The sequence below is a fragment of the Phascolarctos cinereus genome, unplaced genomic scaffold (assembly GCF_003287225.1).
Source record: "Phascolarctos cinereus isolate Bilbo 61053 unplaced genomic scaffold, phaCin_HiC Scaffold_9;HRSCAF=440, whole genome shotgun sequence".
NCBI lineage: Eukaryota > Metazoa > Chordata > Mammalia > Diprotodontia > Phascolarctidae > Phascolarctos > Phascolarctos cinereus.
The window spans coordinates 249,908,066-249,925,075 of NW_027556402.1; the positions used below are offsets into that span (position 1 = coordinate 249,908,066).

Here is a 17,010-nt window from a genome sequence, read left to right on the forward strand (position 1 = left end):
TCAACTTTATTCTCAAACCACCCTGAGTAGTTTATTTCTTTCTGAAGGTTATATACATCTAAATATATGCTAGATTGGTAGATTATAAGAATGGTTTCAATGTGGTTTGCCTTGGTTTTAGCTAGGCATAAAGTGAAATACCTGGTGCCCATCCTTTGGACAATATGGAGAATTATGGCATAGACAAAAGTAAAATTAGCTGATCCCAAAAGTGGTTGAATTGTCAAACCCAAGAAGCAGTCATTAAGGGCTTACTGTAAACTTTATTTAGTTCAGTGGCTAGGAATATATCTTTGATTCTTATATTTTTCAATATTTTAACACAGTGTTTTCATTTCTGTATATCTCAAGTGAGTAGTATAGTATCACATTCATAATAGGTGCTTAACAAATATTTATCATATTAAATAAAATTGATGACAACTTATACAAATAGATAAAGTCAAATTTATCTTACAATTTAAACATTTTATACTGAATTTAATTATCAACAAATACAAATGTTCAAACACACACACACACACACACACAAAATAACTAAAAGGAGTGTTGCATGTGAACCTGAGCTTCTGTTGTATTCTTTGCTTTTTTAAAACATGATATTAAATTTAACAAGGTAGTAACAAAATTGTTATTTCTTCTGCCTCTTTGCTTTCTCTTGTGTACTCTTAGGTTTATTATTATTTTCTTTGCATCTGTCACTTCCCAGTAATTCACCCACCTCTTCAGCCCAATGGACAATTCTTTGTAATAGGTAAGCATAGTCAAGCAAAAGAAATTGACACCTTGGCTATGTTTGAAAATATGTCTCATTTACCTCCTCTTTTAAGAGTTAAAAGGTATATTTCACCATCAGTCTTAAGCAATAATTGCTTTGCTTCATTCATTAGAATTCTATAACTTTTCATTATCTTTCCCCTCAGCTCTTGCCTCTTCCCTTATTCTTTCTTCTATTGCTATGAATTAGTTTAAAAAAATTTTTAGCATGTTCTTTAATTCTTCTAGGAATTTTTGGCCTTGTGTCCAATCTGCATCTTTCTCTGATGCTTTGCTTGATGCTTTGTAGATAATTTTCAAAGTCATGTTATTCTATGTTTTAGACTTGAGCTTCCCTGTAATCATACTAGCTCTTTAGTTGCTTTTTTTTTTTGCTCATTCTTCCAGCCTACTTGACTTTGGACTTTGTCAGTATTAGGCTGTACTCATTTTTTTGGGGTAGATTTCTGGCTTGACTTTCTGTTTTTTTGTGTCCTTCTGATGCTTTTGCACCTTACTATGGAGCCCTTAAAATTTTAAATGCTTCCAAAGTGGTGGAATGCAGGGAGGCATCTATTCCCTGTCCTCCTGCTGTGAGCTCTGCAAGTTAGGTCTGTTGGCTTGTGTGTAAGTCTAGAACTCAAAGAAAGAAGGTTCGGTTTGTGGTTTATCTCTAATCAAAAGGAGAAGCTTCATGAAGATGTTCTTTCAGAAGCTTTCCTGAAAGCACTTTTAATCTCTTTGTTTCTCAGGCAATAGATCAGGAGTTTCAACATGGGAATGACCTAGGTGTAGAAAACAGATGAGATTTTGTCCATGTCCATTGTATGAATAGAGCTGGGTTGGAAGTACCTGAAAATTATTGTTCCATAGAATCCTGACACTGTGGGAAGCACAAGTGGAGAAGGCTTTCTGTCATAGTGATGAAAATGAACAGGTAGGTGGTAAAGATGACCAAGGGTACATAAGTGGCACTTAATTCTCCTATGGGAAAGGCTAGTACACACATATATTATGAGCATATATATATATATATATATATATATATATATATGTATGTATATATATATATTCACATATGTATGTATGTATACAGAGATATATACACAAACAGGAGAGAATCAGGAGTAAGGGAAAATCATAGAAAAAGTAATGGACCACATTGAAACTGCAGAAAGAGAGGCAGAAATTACATATAGTGTGGATAGAAGAATTCAGAAGACTGTAAACAAATAATCCAATGACCGTGGACGTGTAAAAACTTGATATAATGGTGGTGAGGTAATGTAAGGGCTTACACATAGCCATGTGATGATGATTGGCCATGGAAGCCAAAAGACAATTTTCAACAATGGCAAAGACTATGAAGAAATACATTTATATAGCACATCCATTGTAGGAGATGACTTTGTCCCCTGTAAGGAACTCAGCCATGACTTTAGGGCTAATAGATGAGGAGTAACCAAAGCCTGCCAGAGAAAGGCTACTGAGTACATTGAGGTGTGGAAATGAGAGTGTCATAAGATCAGGACTACTATTCCCAGGTTCCCTACCATGATAAGGAGGTAGACAAGGGTAAGCAATATGAAGAGGAATTTCTGGGGCTCTGGGGCATTTATTAATCCTACAAAATTGAATTTGTTCACCTCTGTGTTGACCTTGATAAATATCATCTAAGAATTCAGTCATTGGCCTGCTATAAGAGGCAACCCAATACAGTTGCCACTTCACAGTGAATGAGTGTCAGACATAAACTATGACCACAGACCAATCTTGTGTGGGTAGTAAAAATATGAGACTCAGGGAACACGAGGATCCAGTTCATTTAAATATCTATCCATATATCTATATCTATCTATCTATCTATCTATCTATCTATCTATCTATCTATCTATATCTATCTATATATATATGTAGTTTTTAAGCTATTTATTAAATTTTATTTTTAAACATTCATTTCAACAAGATTTTGAGTTCCAAATTTTCTCCCCATCTTGCCCCTACCCCTACCCCAAGAGAGCTTGAATTCTAAATGCACCTTCCCCTAGTCTGCCCTCCCTTCTATCACTCGCCTTCTTCTCTTATCCCCTTCCACTTCTATTTTCCTGTAGAGTAGGATAGATTTCTATATGCCATTGCCTGTATGTTTTATTTCCCAGTTGCATGTAAAAACATTCAACATATGGAGGTTATTCCTTCCTTAAGCCAAATCCAATAAGAATAAGATTCACTCATTCCCTCCCACCTTCTGCCACTTCCCCTCTACTGTAAAAGCTTTTTCTTTTCTGTTGTATGTGATTAATACCTTCAAGCATCCCTGACTTCAGTCATCTAGAGAAGAACTCTGATCTGAAGCCTGCATTTGCAGTGGGATACCAGTGGGGCAGGTAGGTGGTGTAGTGGATAGAGCACCAGGCTTGTAGTTAAGGAGGCTAACCTTCCTCAATTCAAATCTAGTCTCAGACACTTAATAGCTGTGTGACACTGGGCATGTTACTTAGCCCTTTTTGCCTCACTTCTTCATCTTCATCTGGAAATGGCAAACTACTCCATTGTATTTGCCAAGAAAACTCCTAATAGGATCAAGAAGAAATAGACATGACTAAAAATGACCGAATAACAACAAAACACTGCATCAGACCTCCTGGAAAGTTCTCTCTCTTAATTTTATATTACATGCAATGATGACCTATGACCTTCAAAGTCTGCATGGAAGGAAAAACCTTGGATAATGTACAGGCTCTCTGAATGGACTTCATATAATTGATGAGGAAAGACTTTGGTGCATGAGGGCTTTGGAGAAGAGAAATCTTTTGGACTCTGGTGGTGGGAATACAGAAGAGATTCATTAGATTTGTGTTTTGAGTGTCTTGCAGCAACAGGAAACCTACAAATGACAGCATCTGATTTCCCTCTTTATAGATTGGTCAACTCTGATTATCTATGCACCCCCATCTCCAGTTGCTAGCGCTTTTCTCCTGGCAATTAATTTGTATGTGTCCTATGTTTAATTTTGTATGTGCATGTTATTCTCTATCCCAATAAAATGTAAACTCATTGAGGGCAGGGCCTTTTCTTTTTGTATTTAAATCACCAACACCTAGTGCAGAGTCTAATAGATAGTTTGTGCTTGATACATTTTAAAAATTCTGTCCAATTATTGAAATTTCTGTTGTTGCTGCTCAGTGGTTTCAGTCATTTCTGACTCTTCATGACACCATTTGAGGTTTTCTTGGCAAAGATATTGGAATGGTTTGCCATTTCTTTTTCTAGCTCATTTAACAGATGAGGAAACTGAGGCAAATACAGTCAAGTGAATTGCTCAAGGTCACACAACTAGTAAGTATCTGAGTCAGATTTGAACTTAGATCTTCCTGACTTCATGCCCGGTGCTCTATCCACCATGCCCACCGAACTGCATGCATTTTCTATAGTTTAAAGTCCAGTGGCAAGGGGAAAATTCTGACTGAAAGATATATTGTCCTCACAGAAAAAAGAGATACTTAAAAATCACAGCATTACTATCAGATGTGGAAAGTGTATTAGGTAATTCTTATGATAAAAGGATAACTGGAGTGCCAATCGTGTTCTAGATATATGAGCAAGTATAAGCCGAGATGCGACCCCATAAAGCATAATTGAGATCAAAGCTTGCATGGAATAATAGAAACAGAATACCTTCAATTTATTCTCTATGTATTTTGTTTGTACATTTTTTGTATGTTGTCTTTCTTATTAGACTCTAAGTTACTCGAGGACAGAGGTAGATAGCACCTTTTTTCTTTTTTTGGAGAACACTATTTATTGAAAGATTTTCAGACAGACCCAAGGACACTGACATTTGAACCATGTTGTTTATTTTTTTCCTTCTTTTTTTTTCTTATTAGTTTATTTATATATTTTTATCAACAATCACTTCCATAAGCTTTTCAGTTTAAAATTTGTCTCCCCCTCCCTCCCCAAGATGGTGCTCAATCTGATATAGTAGACATCACTTTTTTGAGGAGAGCAGAGCAGTACAGCCTTGTGGGCCCTGTTGTCTGCTCCCTACAAGGCAGAAATCAAAGCCTCTTTTGAAGAGAGGTGGACAATATTCCAAAGATGTTTGTTCATGCCTCCTTGTGAGTCTCATTTAGACAAACCCATGTTGACATATCCATAACCTACATGAACAACATACACACCTTATAGTACTAATTAATAACTCATAATTCTTTTGTAGAAATGTCTTTTCCTGTGACAATACATGACAGGGAAGAGATTCAATAGTTCCTGAGTACTTGTGATGCCTGGAAGAGAGTAACTGTTCAATAAATGCTTGCTGATGATCAAAGTCCAAATTTGTTCACTCTGCATACAAAGGGAGAGTCAGAGGAGGATGATACTGAGGCTGTACTTCATTGGGATGCCACATTGCTGCTGAGATCCAAATAAAAAAAGCTCTGGACCTGGAGTGTAAAGATTTTGAAACTTCAACACTTACTACATGTGTCAATAAGAAGTCATTTAATGCCTTATTTAAAATTCAACAATCTCCAATTTTATATTCAGAGCCACGTAGACTGTGCAGTGAATAGAACACTGGACCTAGAGTTAAGAAGACCTGAGTTAAAATCTGGCCTTAGACATTAATTAGTTTGTTGTACTGGAAGTCAGTTAATATCTGTCTGTCTCAGTTTCCTTATCTGCAAAATTAAAATAATAACTGCACCTACTTCCCAGGGTTGCTGTAAGGATAAACTCAGAAAAATAATTTGTAAACAATTTTGCAAATATAAATGCTAGATATGTCAGCAGTGTGCTGGAGACACCCATTGACTCGAACCAGCTCTCAAGAACTGATTGTTAAAATTTTCATGTGAGTATTCACACTTCAGAAATCAGCAAATGCTTCAAATCAGAGCTTGATTTATTGTTTTGTTTACTTCTAGATTTAAGAAATGGATGGAGAAAATATTAATAATGCATATTAAACTTTAAAATTGTGTCATGTATTTTTCAGACAGCTGTTTCTAAATCATTTGATTGCACCCCTTGTTATCTTCCTTCTCCTCTCCTTCCTCTTTTCCCAAAATCTCCTCCCCATTACTCTCCTCCTCCTCCCTCCTCCTCCTCCTCCTTCTCCTTCTCCTCCTCCTCCTCCTTCTCCTCCTCCTCCTCCTCCTTCTTCTTCTTCTTGTTCTTCTTCTTCTTCTTCTTCTTCTTCTTCTTCTCCTTCTTCTTCTTCTCCTCTTCCTCCTTCATGAAATATATACAAGGTACAATGCCAGACACTGGAATTAAGGCCGTGGTTCCAGCTTTTGTGGAGGTTATTGTCTACTTAGAGTGGTGTTCAATGTGTCCATAGCTGAGTATGCTTTCCAATAGACTCTGATAGGAGCAAAGGAGATATCCAGATAAAATGACCTAAGAAAAACTGAGGAGGAAAAGATACCATTCAGATGGAAGACCTAAAAAGTGATCTTAGACTTACAGAAAGAGGACACTGCAAGAGGCAACAACAAGGAAAAAGAGCATTCCAGGCATGGAGAATGCCTTCTATAGATGAATGCAAACAGGAGGGTAAGATCAGATTAGCTATTAACCAAAGTTTTTTGTAACATTCCAAAAAGAGGAACACTCTCAAGTATAGCCAATGATGTAGGAAGACCAATGAAATAGCCTGTGATTTTTAAATTTAATTTATTATTTTTTTTTCTTTGCTTTGGAGAGGTGGGTAAAGTCATTTAACTGTTTTGGTGTTATGTAACTATCCCCACCCTTGTCATTTACATAGAAGAGAGGAGTGTGGAGAGGACCAGGTTAAATTCAGTTGCATTTCCTCAATTATACTTGACTCATTTTATTTTTAATAGAAATTTCTTTTTTGTTATAAACTTGAATATGAACATTTCAATTTACAAAAGAGCAGGAAGGAAGTTTATATATGAAATCATGACCTTTATTACATAGTTTTGACTTCTTTCTTTAGGTGTGTGTGTGTGTGTGTGTCTGTGTGTGTGTGTGTGTGCTTGCATGCACATGAATGTGCACTTGGTATCTAAATACAAAGTTGGATCAACTAAGTAGACATGGATTAATATCTGAACTCACATCTAGTTCACTTCTTTCTGAGAGAGACTGTGATTTCTGCTTTTGAAGGGTGTAGAAGGAAGGCTGTAGCTGAGGACTTGCTCCTTCCCTTGATAATATCCAAGAGTGGTATTGTATTAGAAATATATCTCTCCACCACACCTCAAATATCAGTTGTCTAAGGATACAATACTTTGGGCGGACCCAGGGTAAATGCCACTTTTCCTGAAAGCTCTCAAAGTGAAAGTGACAACTTGCTATCACCAGCTTAACTCTTTCTTACCAAACACTGGCTGCACAAAGGAATAGCATAAGTTGTGAAGAATGAATAAATACATTTATCCAAGTAAAACGGATGTTATTTCTAACAAAACAACCCTGCTTATTTGTGTTTCATTTCTAAATTTGCTTCTACCTACTTTTTTATACTTTATTTTTTTCATTTATATACTTTTCTTTCTTCTGTTTTCATGATCACTGCTTTCCATTCCTATTCCTACCACTTAAAACAAAAAATGTATATCCAGATAAAACAAATTATGATACTGATTGTGTCTAAAAATGCACAACTCCTTTTGTATTTTTAATCTATTACATCTTAGTCAAGAGAAAGGGAACATTCTTCAACCCCTTTTTTCTTTCATTTTAGGGAGTATCACCCTGGTGTTATTTGCTTTATCCAGGTGGGCATAGTAAGGACTAAAGAATAAAATGGTGTTCTGACCATAAGTCATATGAACATCGACCTGAGAATTTCTGAAGACAATGTGGGGAGGAGAGGAATACAAAGAGCAGATCTGAATGAGTTGACTGTATACTGAGAAGAACTTTGTAGTCATTGGTGCTATAGCCATCCTATATGAAGAGAGGCTTTCTAGGCAAGAATTCCCAGTCAGTGGTGGACAGAGAAGCAAGTTTCTGAGGAGTTAGCATTTCAGTGGAAGAGTATGGCTGAGATCTAGTGAAAGGTGAAAAAGTGAAAGGAAAAGGTAGAGGAAAGATTTAAAATCTGTAATATCCCCAATGAACATTATATGGGATACAGTGCCACAACTTAAAAATGTAGGATGCTTCATATGAATAGCTGAGATGCAAGGGGAAATCAAAGATGTAATATACAGAGGAAAAAAAGGAAGAGTGACATTTCATCAATAGAATACACTGCCAAAAATGTGAACTGTCCCTCCACAATACACATTCACTCATTTATACTTATGCCCATTCTCACTATGTAGGTAAACTTTTTGCGTGAGTATTGTGGTAGGTTGAACTTAGGTTATGGGGAAAAAATTTTCTTCTTATTTTAATTATCAAAATATTTCATTAAACAACTTTATTTTAAATATGAGTATATTACAATTGAAAGTGACCTAAGTATCAAAAATCTAAGCCAGACTTTTGTGGGGCTCAACTGAGGAGGGTTATGGATACAACAATGATATTCTAACTCTATCACCAATTCAAACATTCTGGAGAGCAATTTGCTACTGTGCTCAAAGGCTAAAAAACATGCACACCCTTTGACCAAGCAATACCACTACTCCCAAAGTATTGTATCCTTAGACAACTGATATTTGAGATGTGGGGGAGAGATATACATCCAGTACAATGCCACTCTTGGATATTGGCAAGGGAAATGAGGAAGTCCTCAGCTACAGCCTTCCTTCTATACCCCTCAAGGTATCTCCACAATATTTGAATTGTTTCTTTTGGGCTGCTTGCAGTATTTTCTCCTTGATCTAGGAGCTCAGGAATTTGGCTATAATATTCCTTGCAATTTTAATTTTGGGATCTCTTTCAGGAAGTGATCTATGTATTCTTTTAATTCCTATTTTACCCTCTGGAATATCAGGGCAGTTTTCCTTGACAATTTCTTGAAAGATGATGTCTAGGCTATTTTTTTTTCTATCATGGCTTTCAAGTGGTGAAATAATGCTTAAATTATCTCTCCTGGATCGATTTTCCAGGTCACTTGTTTTTCCAATGAGATATTCCACATTTCCTCCGATTTTTTCATTCTTTTGATTTTGTTTGTTTCTTTATGTTTTTAAAGTTATTAGTTTCTGTTTGCCCCATTCTAACTTTGAAGGAATTATTTTCTTCAGTGAGCTTTTGTGCCTTCTTTTCCATTTGGCCAATTCTACTTTTTAAGGAGTTCTTCTGTTCAGTGAATTTTTGTATATCTTTTTTTCTATTTGGACAATTGTGCTTTTCAAGGCATTCTTCTCTTCATTTGATTTTTGTGCGTCTTTTACTATTTGAACTATTCTTTTTTTTAAGGTGTTATTTTCTTCAGTATTTTTTGTGCCTCCTTTACCAAGCTGTTGACTTTTTTCATGATTTTCTTGCATCATTCTCATTTCTTTTCCAAATTTTCCTTCTAACTCTCTTATTGATTTTTAAAATCCTTTTTGAGCCCTTCCATGACATGAGACCAATTAATGTTTTTCTTTGATGCTTTGGATACAGGAATTTTCACTATTATCTTCTTCTGAGTATATGTTTTGATCTTCCTTGTCACTATGTCACCGCTTGTCACCTTATCACCAACTTTTGGTCAGAACTTTTTGTGTTGTTTGCTCATTTTCTACTATATTTCTTGACTTTTAATTTTATGCTAAAGTGAGACTCTGCTTCCCAAATGGAAGGGGCACTGTCCCAAGCTTCAGGTGTTTTTTTGTGTAGCTGTTTTCAGAGGTAATTTTGAGGACCTGTAGGTTTTTGACTCTTCCAAGGTGGGATGATCTGGGAAGAGGTGTGTTTACTACTCTCTCATGCTGTGCGCTGGTTTGTGAGTGACCACAGGCAGCCTTTTCAACCCTAGAACTATGACCAAAGTCCCTGCTCCTCTGTGTCTGCAAGCTCTTTTGTGCTAGTGCTCTTCCTCATACTGGGACTAAGACCCAGATCGAAGTATAGTCAATGCAACAGAATCTTGTACCTAGTGCCAGCAAAGAGACCTCTGTAAATCTCCTTCTGACCTATTGTCTAATCCCCTTACTGTCTGTGGGCTGAGAGGTCTGGAAACTGCCACTATTGCCACTGACTAAGTCACCCCAAGGCCTGCTCCTGGTTTGCTAGGGCCTAGTCTGCACTGCAATGGCCTGTGCTGGACAGTACTCCTGTCCCACCTAGATGCAACAGACAGTTCCTGCCAAACTTCTAAGTTGTCTTGGGCTGGAACATTGTTGCGCTCCATCTTTTTGTGGGTTCTGCTGCTCTAGAATTTGTTTAGACTCATTAGTTAAAGGTATTTGGATGGGTTTCAGGGAGAGCTCAAGTGAGTCCCTGTTTACCATCTTGGCTCCACCTCAACTCTGTCAGTTTAAAAAAAATGATAGAACAAATAGTGAAGAAGAAAAAAATTCTAGCCCTCAAACTCCAAGATAACTGCCTTTTGACAAGATCAACGTGAGCTTAATAAAATATCTGAACTAGAGTTCGGAGAAGGTGTATCTGGATTGCCCCTTCTCCTTAACTGTTGTTATTGTTCAGTCACTCAGTCCAGTCTGGCTCTTCATGAGCTCATGGACTTGTCTGTGGAGTTTTCTTGGCAAAGATACCAGACTGGTTTGCTATTCCTTTCTCCAGTGTTTCCTCATTTTGTAGATGAGGAACTGAAGCAAAGGGGAGTTGAGTGATTTTCCCAGTCATATAGTTAGTAAGTGCCTGAGGCTAGATTTGAACTTAGATCTTCCCAATTTGACTCTCTATTTGACTCTCTACTTAATTAGAATAAGGTTACTGATTCTTTCCTCTAGTAGCTTTTCTGAAAGCATTCTTGACATCTTTATTTCTCAGACTATAGACCAATGGGTTCAGCATGGGAATGATCATGGTATAGAATACAGAGGCCATTTTATCTGTATCCATGGAATGAGCTGATGAGGGTTGCAGGTAAATGAAGACGGTCGCTCCATAGAATAAGGACACTGCAAAGATGTGAGAAGCAGAGGTGAAGAAAGCTTTCTGGCGGCCCTCATTAGAATGGATTCTCAGGATGGCAATGAAAATCGAGAGATAGGAGGTCACGATGACCAGAAGGGCAAAAGCTATGTGAAATGCCCCTACAGTACAAACCAACAACTCAGTAAAGCATATATGTGAGCAGGAGAGAGTCAAGATTGGAAGAATGTCACAAAAAAAGTGATTCACAATATTGGAACTACAGAAAGAGAGGCTGAAAGTACAGCCAGTGTGAACAGAAGAGTTCAATGAGCCACAGACATAAGAACTAATGGTGAGGCCAACACACATCCTTGATGACATGATAGTAGAGTAGTGTAGGGGCTTACACACAGCCACATGGCGATCATAGGCCATGGAGGCCAACAGATAATTTTCAGTAGTGACAAAGATTACAAAGAAGAACATTTGTGTAGCACAACCATTGTAGGAGATGGTCTTGTCTCCTGTGAACACCCCAGCAATCATTTTGGGAATAATAGCTGAAGAAGAACCCAAATCCACGAGAGAGAGGCTACTGAGGAAGAAGTACATGGGAGTATGGAGGGTGGATTCCCCCCAAATCAGGGCTATCAAGCTGAGGTTTCCTACTAGGGTGATGATGTAGATAAGAGTGCATATGATGATGAGCACAGCCTGGAGCTCTGGGATATCTGTTAATCCTACAAGAATGAACCCATTTACGTCTGTGCTGTTCTCCATAAATGCCATCTGGGAGCAGGATCTTGATCTGCAATTAGAGAGGGGAAAATTATTTCTGCACAATGATAAACAAAGTCAAAACCATATCCATAGACCTGTCTTTTGCAAATGGTGGAAATGATAGCCTGAGGGACCAAGAAAACCTCGATGGCCATCATGGCAGCTACTCCATAACCTTTTATTGAACTTATTAGAGATTTAAAAAAATTTTTTTTTTATGGATAACTTGTTATGTCACAGGGCAGCTAATTGGCATAGTGCTAGGCCTGGAGTCAGGAAGACTCCTCTTCCTGAGTTCAAATCTGCCTCAGACATTGACTAGCTGTTTAACTACTCTGTAGAATGAGCTGGAGAAAGAAATAGCAAACCACTCCATTATCTTTGCCAAGAAAACCCCAAATGAGGTCATGAAGAGTCAGACACACTTGAAAAATTAACTTTTATGTCACATTCAATTCTTATCCAACTCACCCTACCTCCATGAACCTTCCCTTAGAACAACAATCTCAAAAGAAAAAAAAGACAAAGCCTACCAATGCGTGTATGATATAGAGCCACACCTAAGGTCCCTCATCTCTATTTTGAAGGTAGTGATTTTTTTCTTAGATCTTCTCTAGAGGTAAGCTTTGTTATTTTAATTATTTATCATTCATATTTATTTCATTATTTCTACTTTTTGATTATGTATATTGTTTTCCTCATTCTTATATCTCAGAAATCCATGTGGTGCTCTAGATGGAGCACTGGAGCAGAATCAAAAAGATCTTAGTTCAAATCCTGCCTCAGACACCATGTGTGTGACAGTAATTTATGTGGAACAGTTACTTAACAGCTCTCAGTCTCAGGTTCCTTCTTTATAAAATGGGGATTAAAAAAAACACTGATCTCACAGGGTTGTTGTGAGGATCAAAAGAGATAATACTTGTAGAATGATTGAAACACTAGTAGTGATTATTATTATTATTGTTATTTGAAGCTCCATTATGCCTCTCTTCTCTCTCACCACACATGTGACTGCTCACTGTCTCATCATTCTAACAGAAGATATTGATTAACTTATAGAGGGCACACTTAATCAACAGTGTTAACTCAGCTCTTTTTCTTACCTTCTGATTCTGTAAATTAGCTTTATATCTTTATGTCTTTTTTGTCCCTTGATGGTATCTCTATTTTTTTTGTCTTTCCCTCCCAGTATAATTTTTCGTTTGATTTTCAATAGCCTATAAATGCAAGAGTATCATCTTAGTGGGATAGAGAGTTGGCCTCTAAGCCAGGAAGGCTTGGGTCCAAGTCCTGTCTCTGATGCATACTGCCTATGTGATCCTGGGCAGGTAACTTAACCTCTCAGTGTTCTAGGCAACTCTCTAGGACTATATGTCTTAGAGAAGGTGCCAACTTCATGGTTTACCTACATCACTCAAATCACAGATTCTTCTTCCTACTTAGTCTTTTCTTGGTATTGGCAGATATTCCCTGTTTATGTTTCTCTCATTTTGGAGTGTTTGCAATTAAAATATTCTGCTCCCTATGGTTTATTTGTTGATTTCTGTTGAAGATCCAAATTGTGTAATTGATCATTACCCTCAACTTTGAAAACTATGTTATTTTGGGGTTGCAGTTTGAATTCTTTTTTAAAAAAATGTCCTATTCTATTCTGTGATTTCTTATGAATGTTGATTAATTCCAGGTTATGACTCAAATTCTTTCATACCTGAAAGTGTCTTTAAAGACTGCTTGAAAAATTCATTGTTTTTATTGAAATTGTAAAGATCAATCAACTCAAAGATTTATACTTTTAAGCATGTATCTATTAGTGATCTTTGACAGAGCATGGAAAACACGAAAAAAAGGAATTATTGAAGGATTATAGAAAGCAAATATTTTTGTTTTCAAAAGAGAAAAGTCAATCCAGTCTATAGAATAGCAAGTCAACTTTTATTAAAGGCATATTTTCAATCATATTATTAAAGAGATCGTTAGTGAATATCTAGAAAAGAAAGTGGTCATCAGAAGGCTATAAAATGGCTTCATCATGAATAGGTTGTACTAGACTAAATGAATTTCTTCTTTTTTTTTTTTTTTGACAGGGCTGGTGAACAGAAGGGTTGGAAGAATGCAGCATAGAGTATTTAACTAGCTTTGAAAAAAATATCTTTTGCTATTCTTGTGGAAAAGATGCAGAGGTAATTGTGGAATTTGGAGGAGTCAGAAATGTTTGAATGGTAGGATTCCCAAAGTAGTCAATGATGATGTGATAGAAACACAGGAGCTCCCCAATGGAGTTAGCCAATGATCCATTATTGGCCTTGTGCTTTTAAGAATTTCATTCATGACTTGAGTAGAGGAATAATTGCTTAGTAGAATTGCAGTGGCACCTAGTTCATGATCATAATTAACTCAATGAATTGCAGTACTCTTGTTAAAAAAATCTGACAGGATAGAACATTGGAAAGTCTAACGTGAATTAAAAAAATAAATTTTGAAGTTCAAAACTGGAAAGGGTATAACTGTTTTAGTGGACTGCAATCACAATACATATCAAAGGAATGCTGTGCACTCATAGACTGCTTTTAGTGAGGCAAAGAATTTAGGAATCAGGAGAAGTTGGTCTCCCTTTAATTGCCATCTGGAGCATTTGTTTAGGTCTGAGTTTTGTATTTTAGGAAGAAGGTGAATAAGCTTTAGCAAGGTGTTTTAAAACTGTTTTGCTCATGTCATAGAACATTTAAAGCAGTCTGGTGAACCCTTAGAATAAGGATTTTAAATGCATAATATATAATAGAAAAGTTACAAAGGAAACAAAAAATTCATCAAAATAAAGATGAATTTTTCATTATTTCAAGTTCATAGTTTGCCTTGAAATCTATTCTTGCATCTGTCTGAAGATTCTAGATTAGGGATTACTGATCCATATTGAGAGAAAGGCAACTAGCATGGAGAAGGTCTTCAAAATCATGTGATGTGGGTGTTGGTAATACTAGCTAACACTTACCCACCATTTTAAGGTTTACAAGGCACTTTAAAGATTTTTTCTTATTTTATACTCATGATAGCCCTGTATGGTAGGTTCTATCTCCATAGAGGAAACTGAAACTGAGAAGGGTTAAGTGATTTGCCCAAAGTCAAATAGATTTAGGGATTTGAACCTAGATCATAGTGATTCCAAGTCTACCACCAGTCTATCTAGTACAGCATGTTGACTTCCATGCTATGATAAGCACTGCATTCTTGAACTGGATTTCCCAGGACCTACCTGAGTCATCAAGAAATGTTGATGAGACTCCAAAGGGGTGTCAAGCACTTTCACAGGTTTGGGGTTCAAGTCCCAAGCCTAGGAAGCAAGTGATACTGTCAGAGAAACTGTTCCCTTGAGCCTGGTGCCAAGTGTTCAAAGCTGCCTAGATGAGGAAAAGTCATCTCTGGCTACGCTGCTATGTTGATGGCAGTAAACTTAGGAACCTTCTGTTCAGTCACAAGATGAGTGATACAAGTCAGATGAATGTGTGAAGACTCAGAAGACTCCTGATCCATGTTGGTTTCCCTTCAGTGAACCATCATAAAGCCTCATTTGCATTTGAGTGATTAGAGGTGGATATCAGGGAGGGACTTAATACTGATCTGAAAATGCAATGAGTCTTAGGAGACCAGGTCCCATTGGAGACACCTGGAAAGTCTACTATCATCTGTAAACAAAATAAGCCATTAAAATTTGTTATGACTCCAGAAATTAAATCCTGATTGCCTAGGGAGATAATTTTCTTGAGTGTGTCTTGGTCCTTTTTAGTTCATTGTTAGTGAAGTGAAATCAAAACAGCCTTTGATTTGGGAATAACAAGTTCCCTATCCTACTTCTGGCTCTACTGCCTCCTAGGAATATGACCTTGGGCAAGTTGCCGACTTGCTTCAAGCCTCAATTACCTCAGATGTAAAATGGGCATAATAATGTCTGTCATACTTAATTCAAAGGGTTATTATGAAGATCAGATATGACACTGGATATGAAAGAAAAAAATATAGGATAGGAAAAAGACAACTAGACTTTGAGGTGAGGTCAGAGTCACAGCTTCGATTTGTTACCTATATAACCTTAGACAAATCACTTTACTTCCCCGAATTACAGTTTCCTCTTCTATAAAGTGAGGATTTCATGACCTAATCATAGGATTATTATGAAGGAAAGGATGTCACAAAATATGAAATGTTATTATTGTATTAGTTATTACAAATGTTGCTATTCTTTCATATATTCCCAGCCTGATTCTGCTGACTGAATCCCAAACTTCAACTTTATTCTCAAACCACTCTGAGTAGTTTATTTCTTCCTGAAGGTTATATACACCTAAATATATGTTAGATCAGTAGATTATAAGAATGGTTTCAATGTGGTTTGCCTTGATTTTAGCTAGGCATAAAGTGAATTACCTGGTGCCCATCCTTTGGACACCATGGAGAATTATAACATAGACAAAAGTAAAATTAGCTGATCCCAAAAGTGGTTGAATTGTGAAACTGAAGAAGCAGTCATTAAGGGCTGTAAACTTTTATCTAGTTCAATGTTCAGGAATATATCTTTGGTCCTTGTATTTTTCAATATTTTAACACAGTGTTTTCATTTCTGTATATCTCAAGTGAGTAGTATAGTATCACATTCATAATAGGTGCTTAATAAATATTTATCATATTAAATAAAATTGATGACAATGTATAAAAATAGATAACATGTCAAATTTATCTTACAATTTAAACATTTTATACTGAAGTTAATTATCAAGAAATACAAATGTTCAAACATACACACACACAAAATAACTAAAAGGAGTGTTGCATATGAACTTGAGCTTCTGTTGTATTCTTTGCTTTTTTTAAATGTGATATTAAATTTAACAAGGTAGTAACAAAATTGTTGTTTCTTCTGCCTCTTTGCTTTCTCTTGTGTACTTTTAGATTTATTATTTTTTTTTTTTGCATTTGTCACTCCCCATAATTCACCCCCCTCTTCAGCCCAATGGACATTCCTTTGTAACAGATAAGCATAGTGAAGCAAAAGAAATTGACACCTTGGCCGTGTTTGAAAATATGTCTCATTTGCCTCCTCTTTTAAGAGTTGAAAGGTATATTTCACCATCAGTCTTGAAGCAATAATTGCTTTGCTTCATTCATTAGAGTTCTATAATTTCTTTTTTTTTTCCAGCCAAAAATATGGTTTATTAAAGATCCACCAGATTAGCCAGACTCTTAAGGAATCTGAGCATCTGTGAGCTATTGGCTACATTGTAAAAATATGAGCAGTGGCTAGATTATAAGAATCCCAGCATCATAATGAAGATGAGATGGACCTTATATACAGAAGACTATGGGAGGGATCTAGGAGTGGCCAAGTAGTCTATAAGGTAATAGAACTCCAAGGGTGACCAAAGGAGAATGGAGCCTAGATAGAATTAAGGGTGGGAAGTGGCCTGGGGACTTAGGGAGGTCTAGGCTAGGGTAACAGATTGGGCATAGCCACAATGAAAA

The 17,010-nt window shown here is 36.6% G+C and overlaps 1 protein-coding gene across 1 annotated transcript; it reads right to left on the reverse strand.

Annotated features, from left to right (window-relative positions):
• Nucleotides 1–7,006: 7,006 nt before the first annotated feature.
• LOC110200766 (olfactory receptor 5B12-like) lies at nucleotides 7,007–11,505 on the reverse strand. The gene is made up of 2 exons (XM_020976172.1): nucleotides 10,594–11,505; nucleotides 7,007–7,060 (listed from the first exon to the last, which is right to left on the reverse strand). The coding sequence occupies exons 1-2, from the start codon at nucleotides 11,503–11,505 to the stop codon at nucleotides 7,007–7,009; spliced, it is 966 nt and encodes a 321-aa protein (XP_020831831.1).
• Nucleotides 11,506–17,010: the final 5,505 nt, after the last annotated feature.

Bases quoted from the DNA above. Each gene is read 5' to 3' on its own strand.
- LOC110200766 (XM_020976172.1), bottom strand. From the start codon at position 11,505: ATGGCATTTATGGAGAACAGCACAGACGTAAATGGGTTCATTCTTGTA. The intron at 7,061-10,593 runs GCTACTAGAGGA...TCACTTTGAGAG, and splicing joins TCAAGAATGCTTTCAGAAAA to CTTTCAGGAAAAGTGGCATT.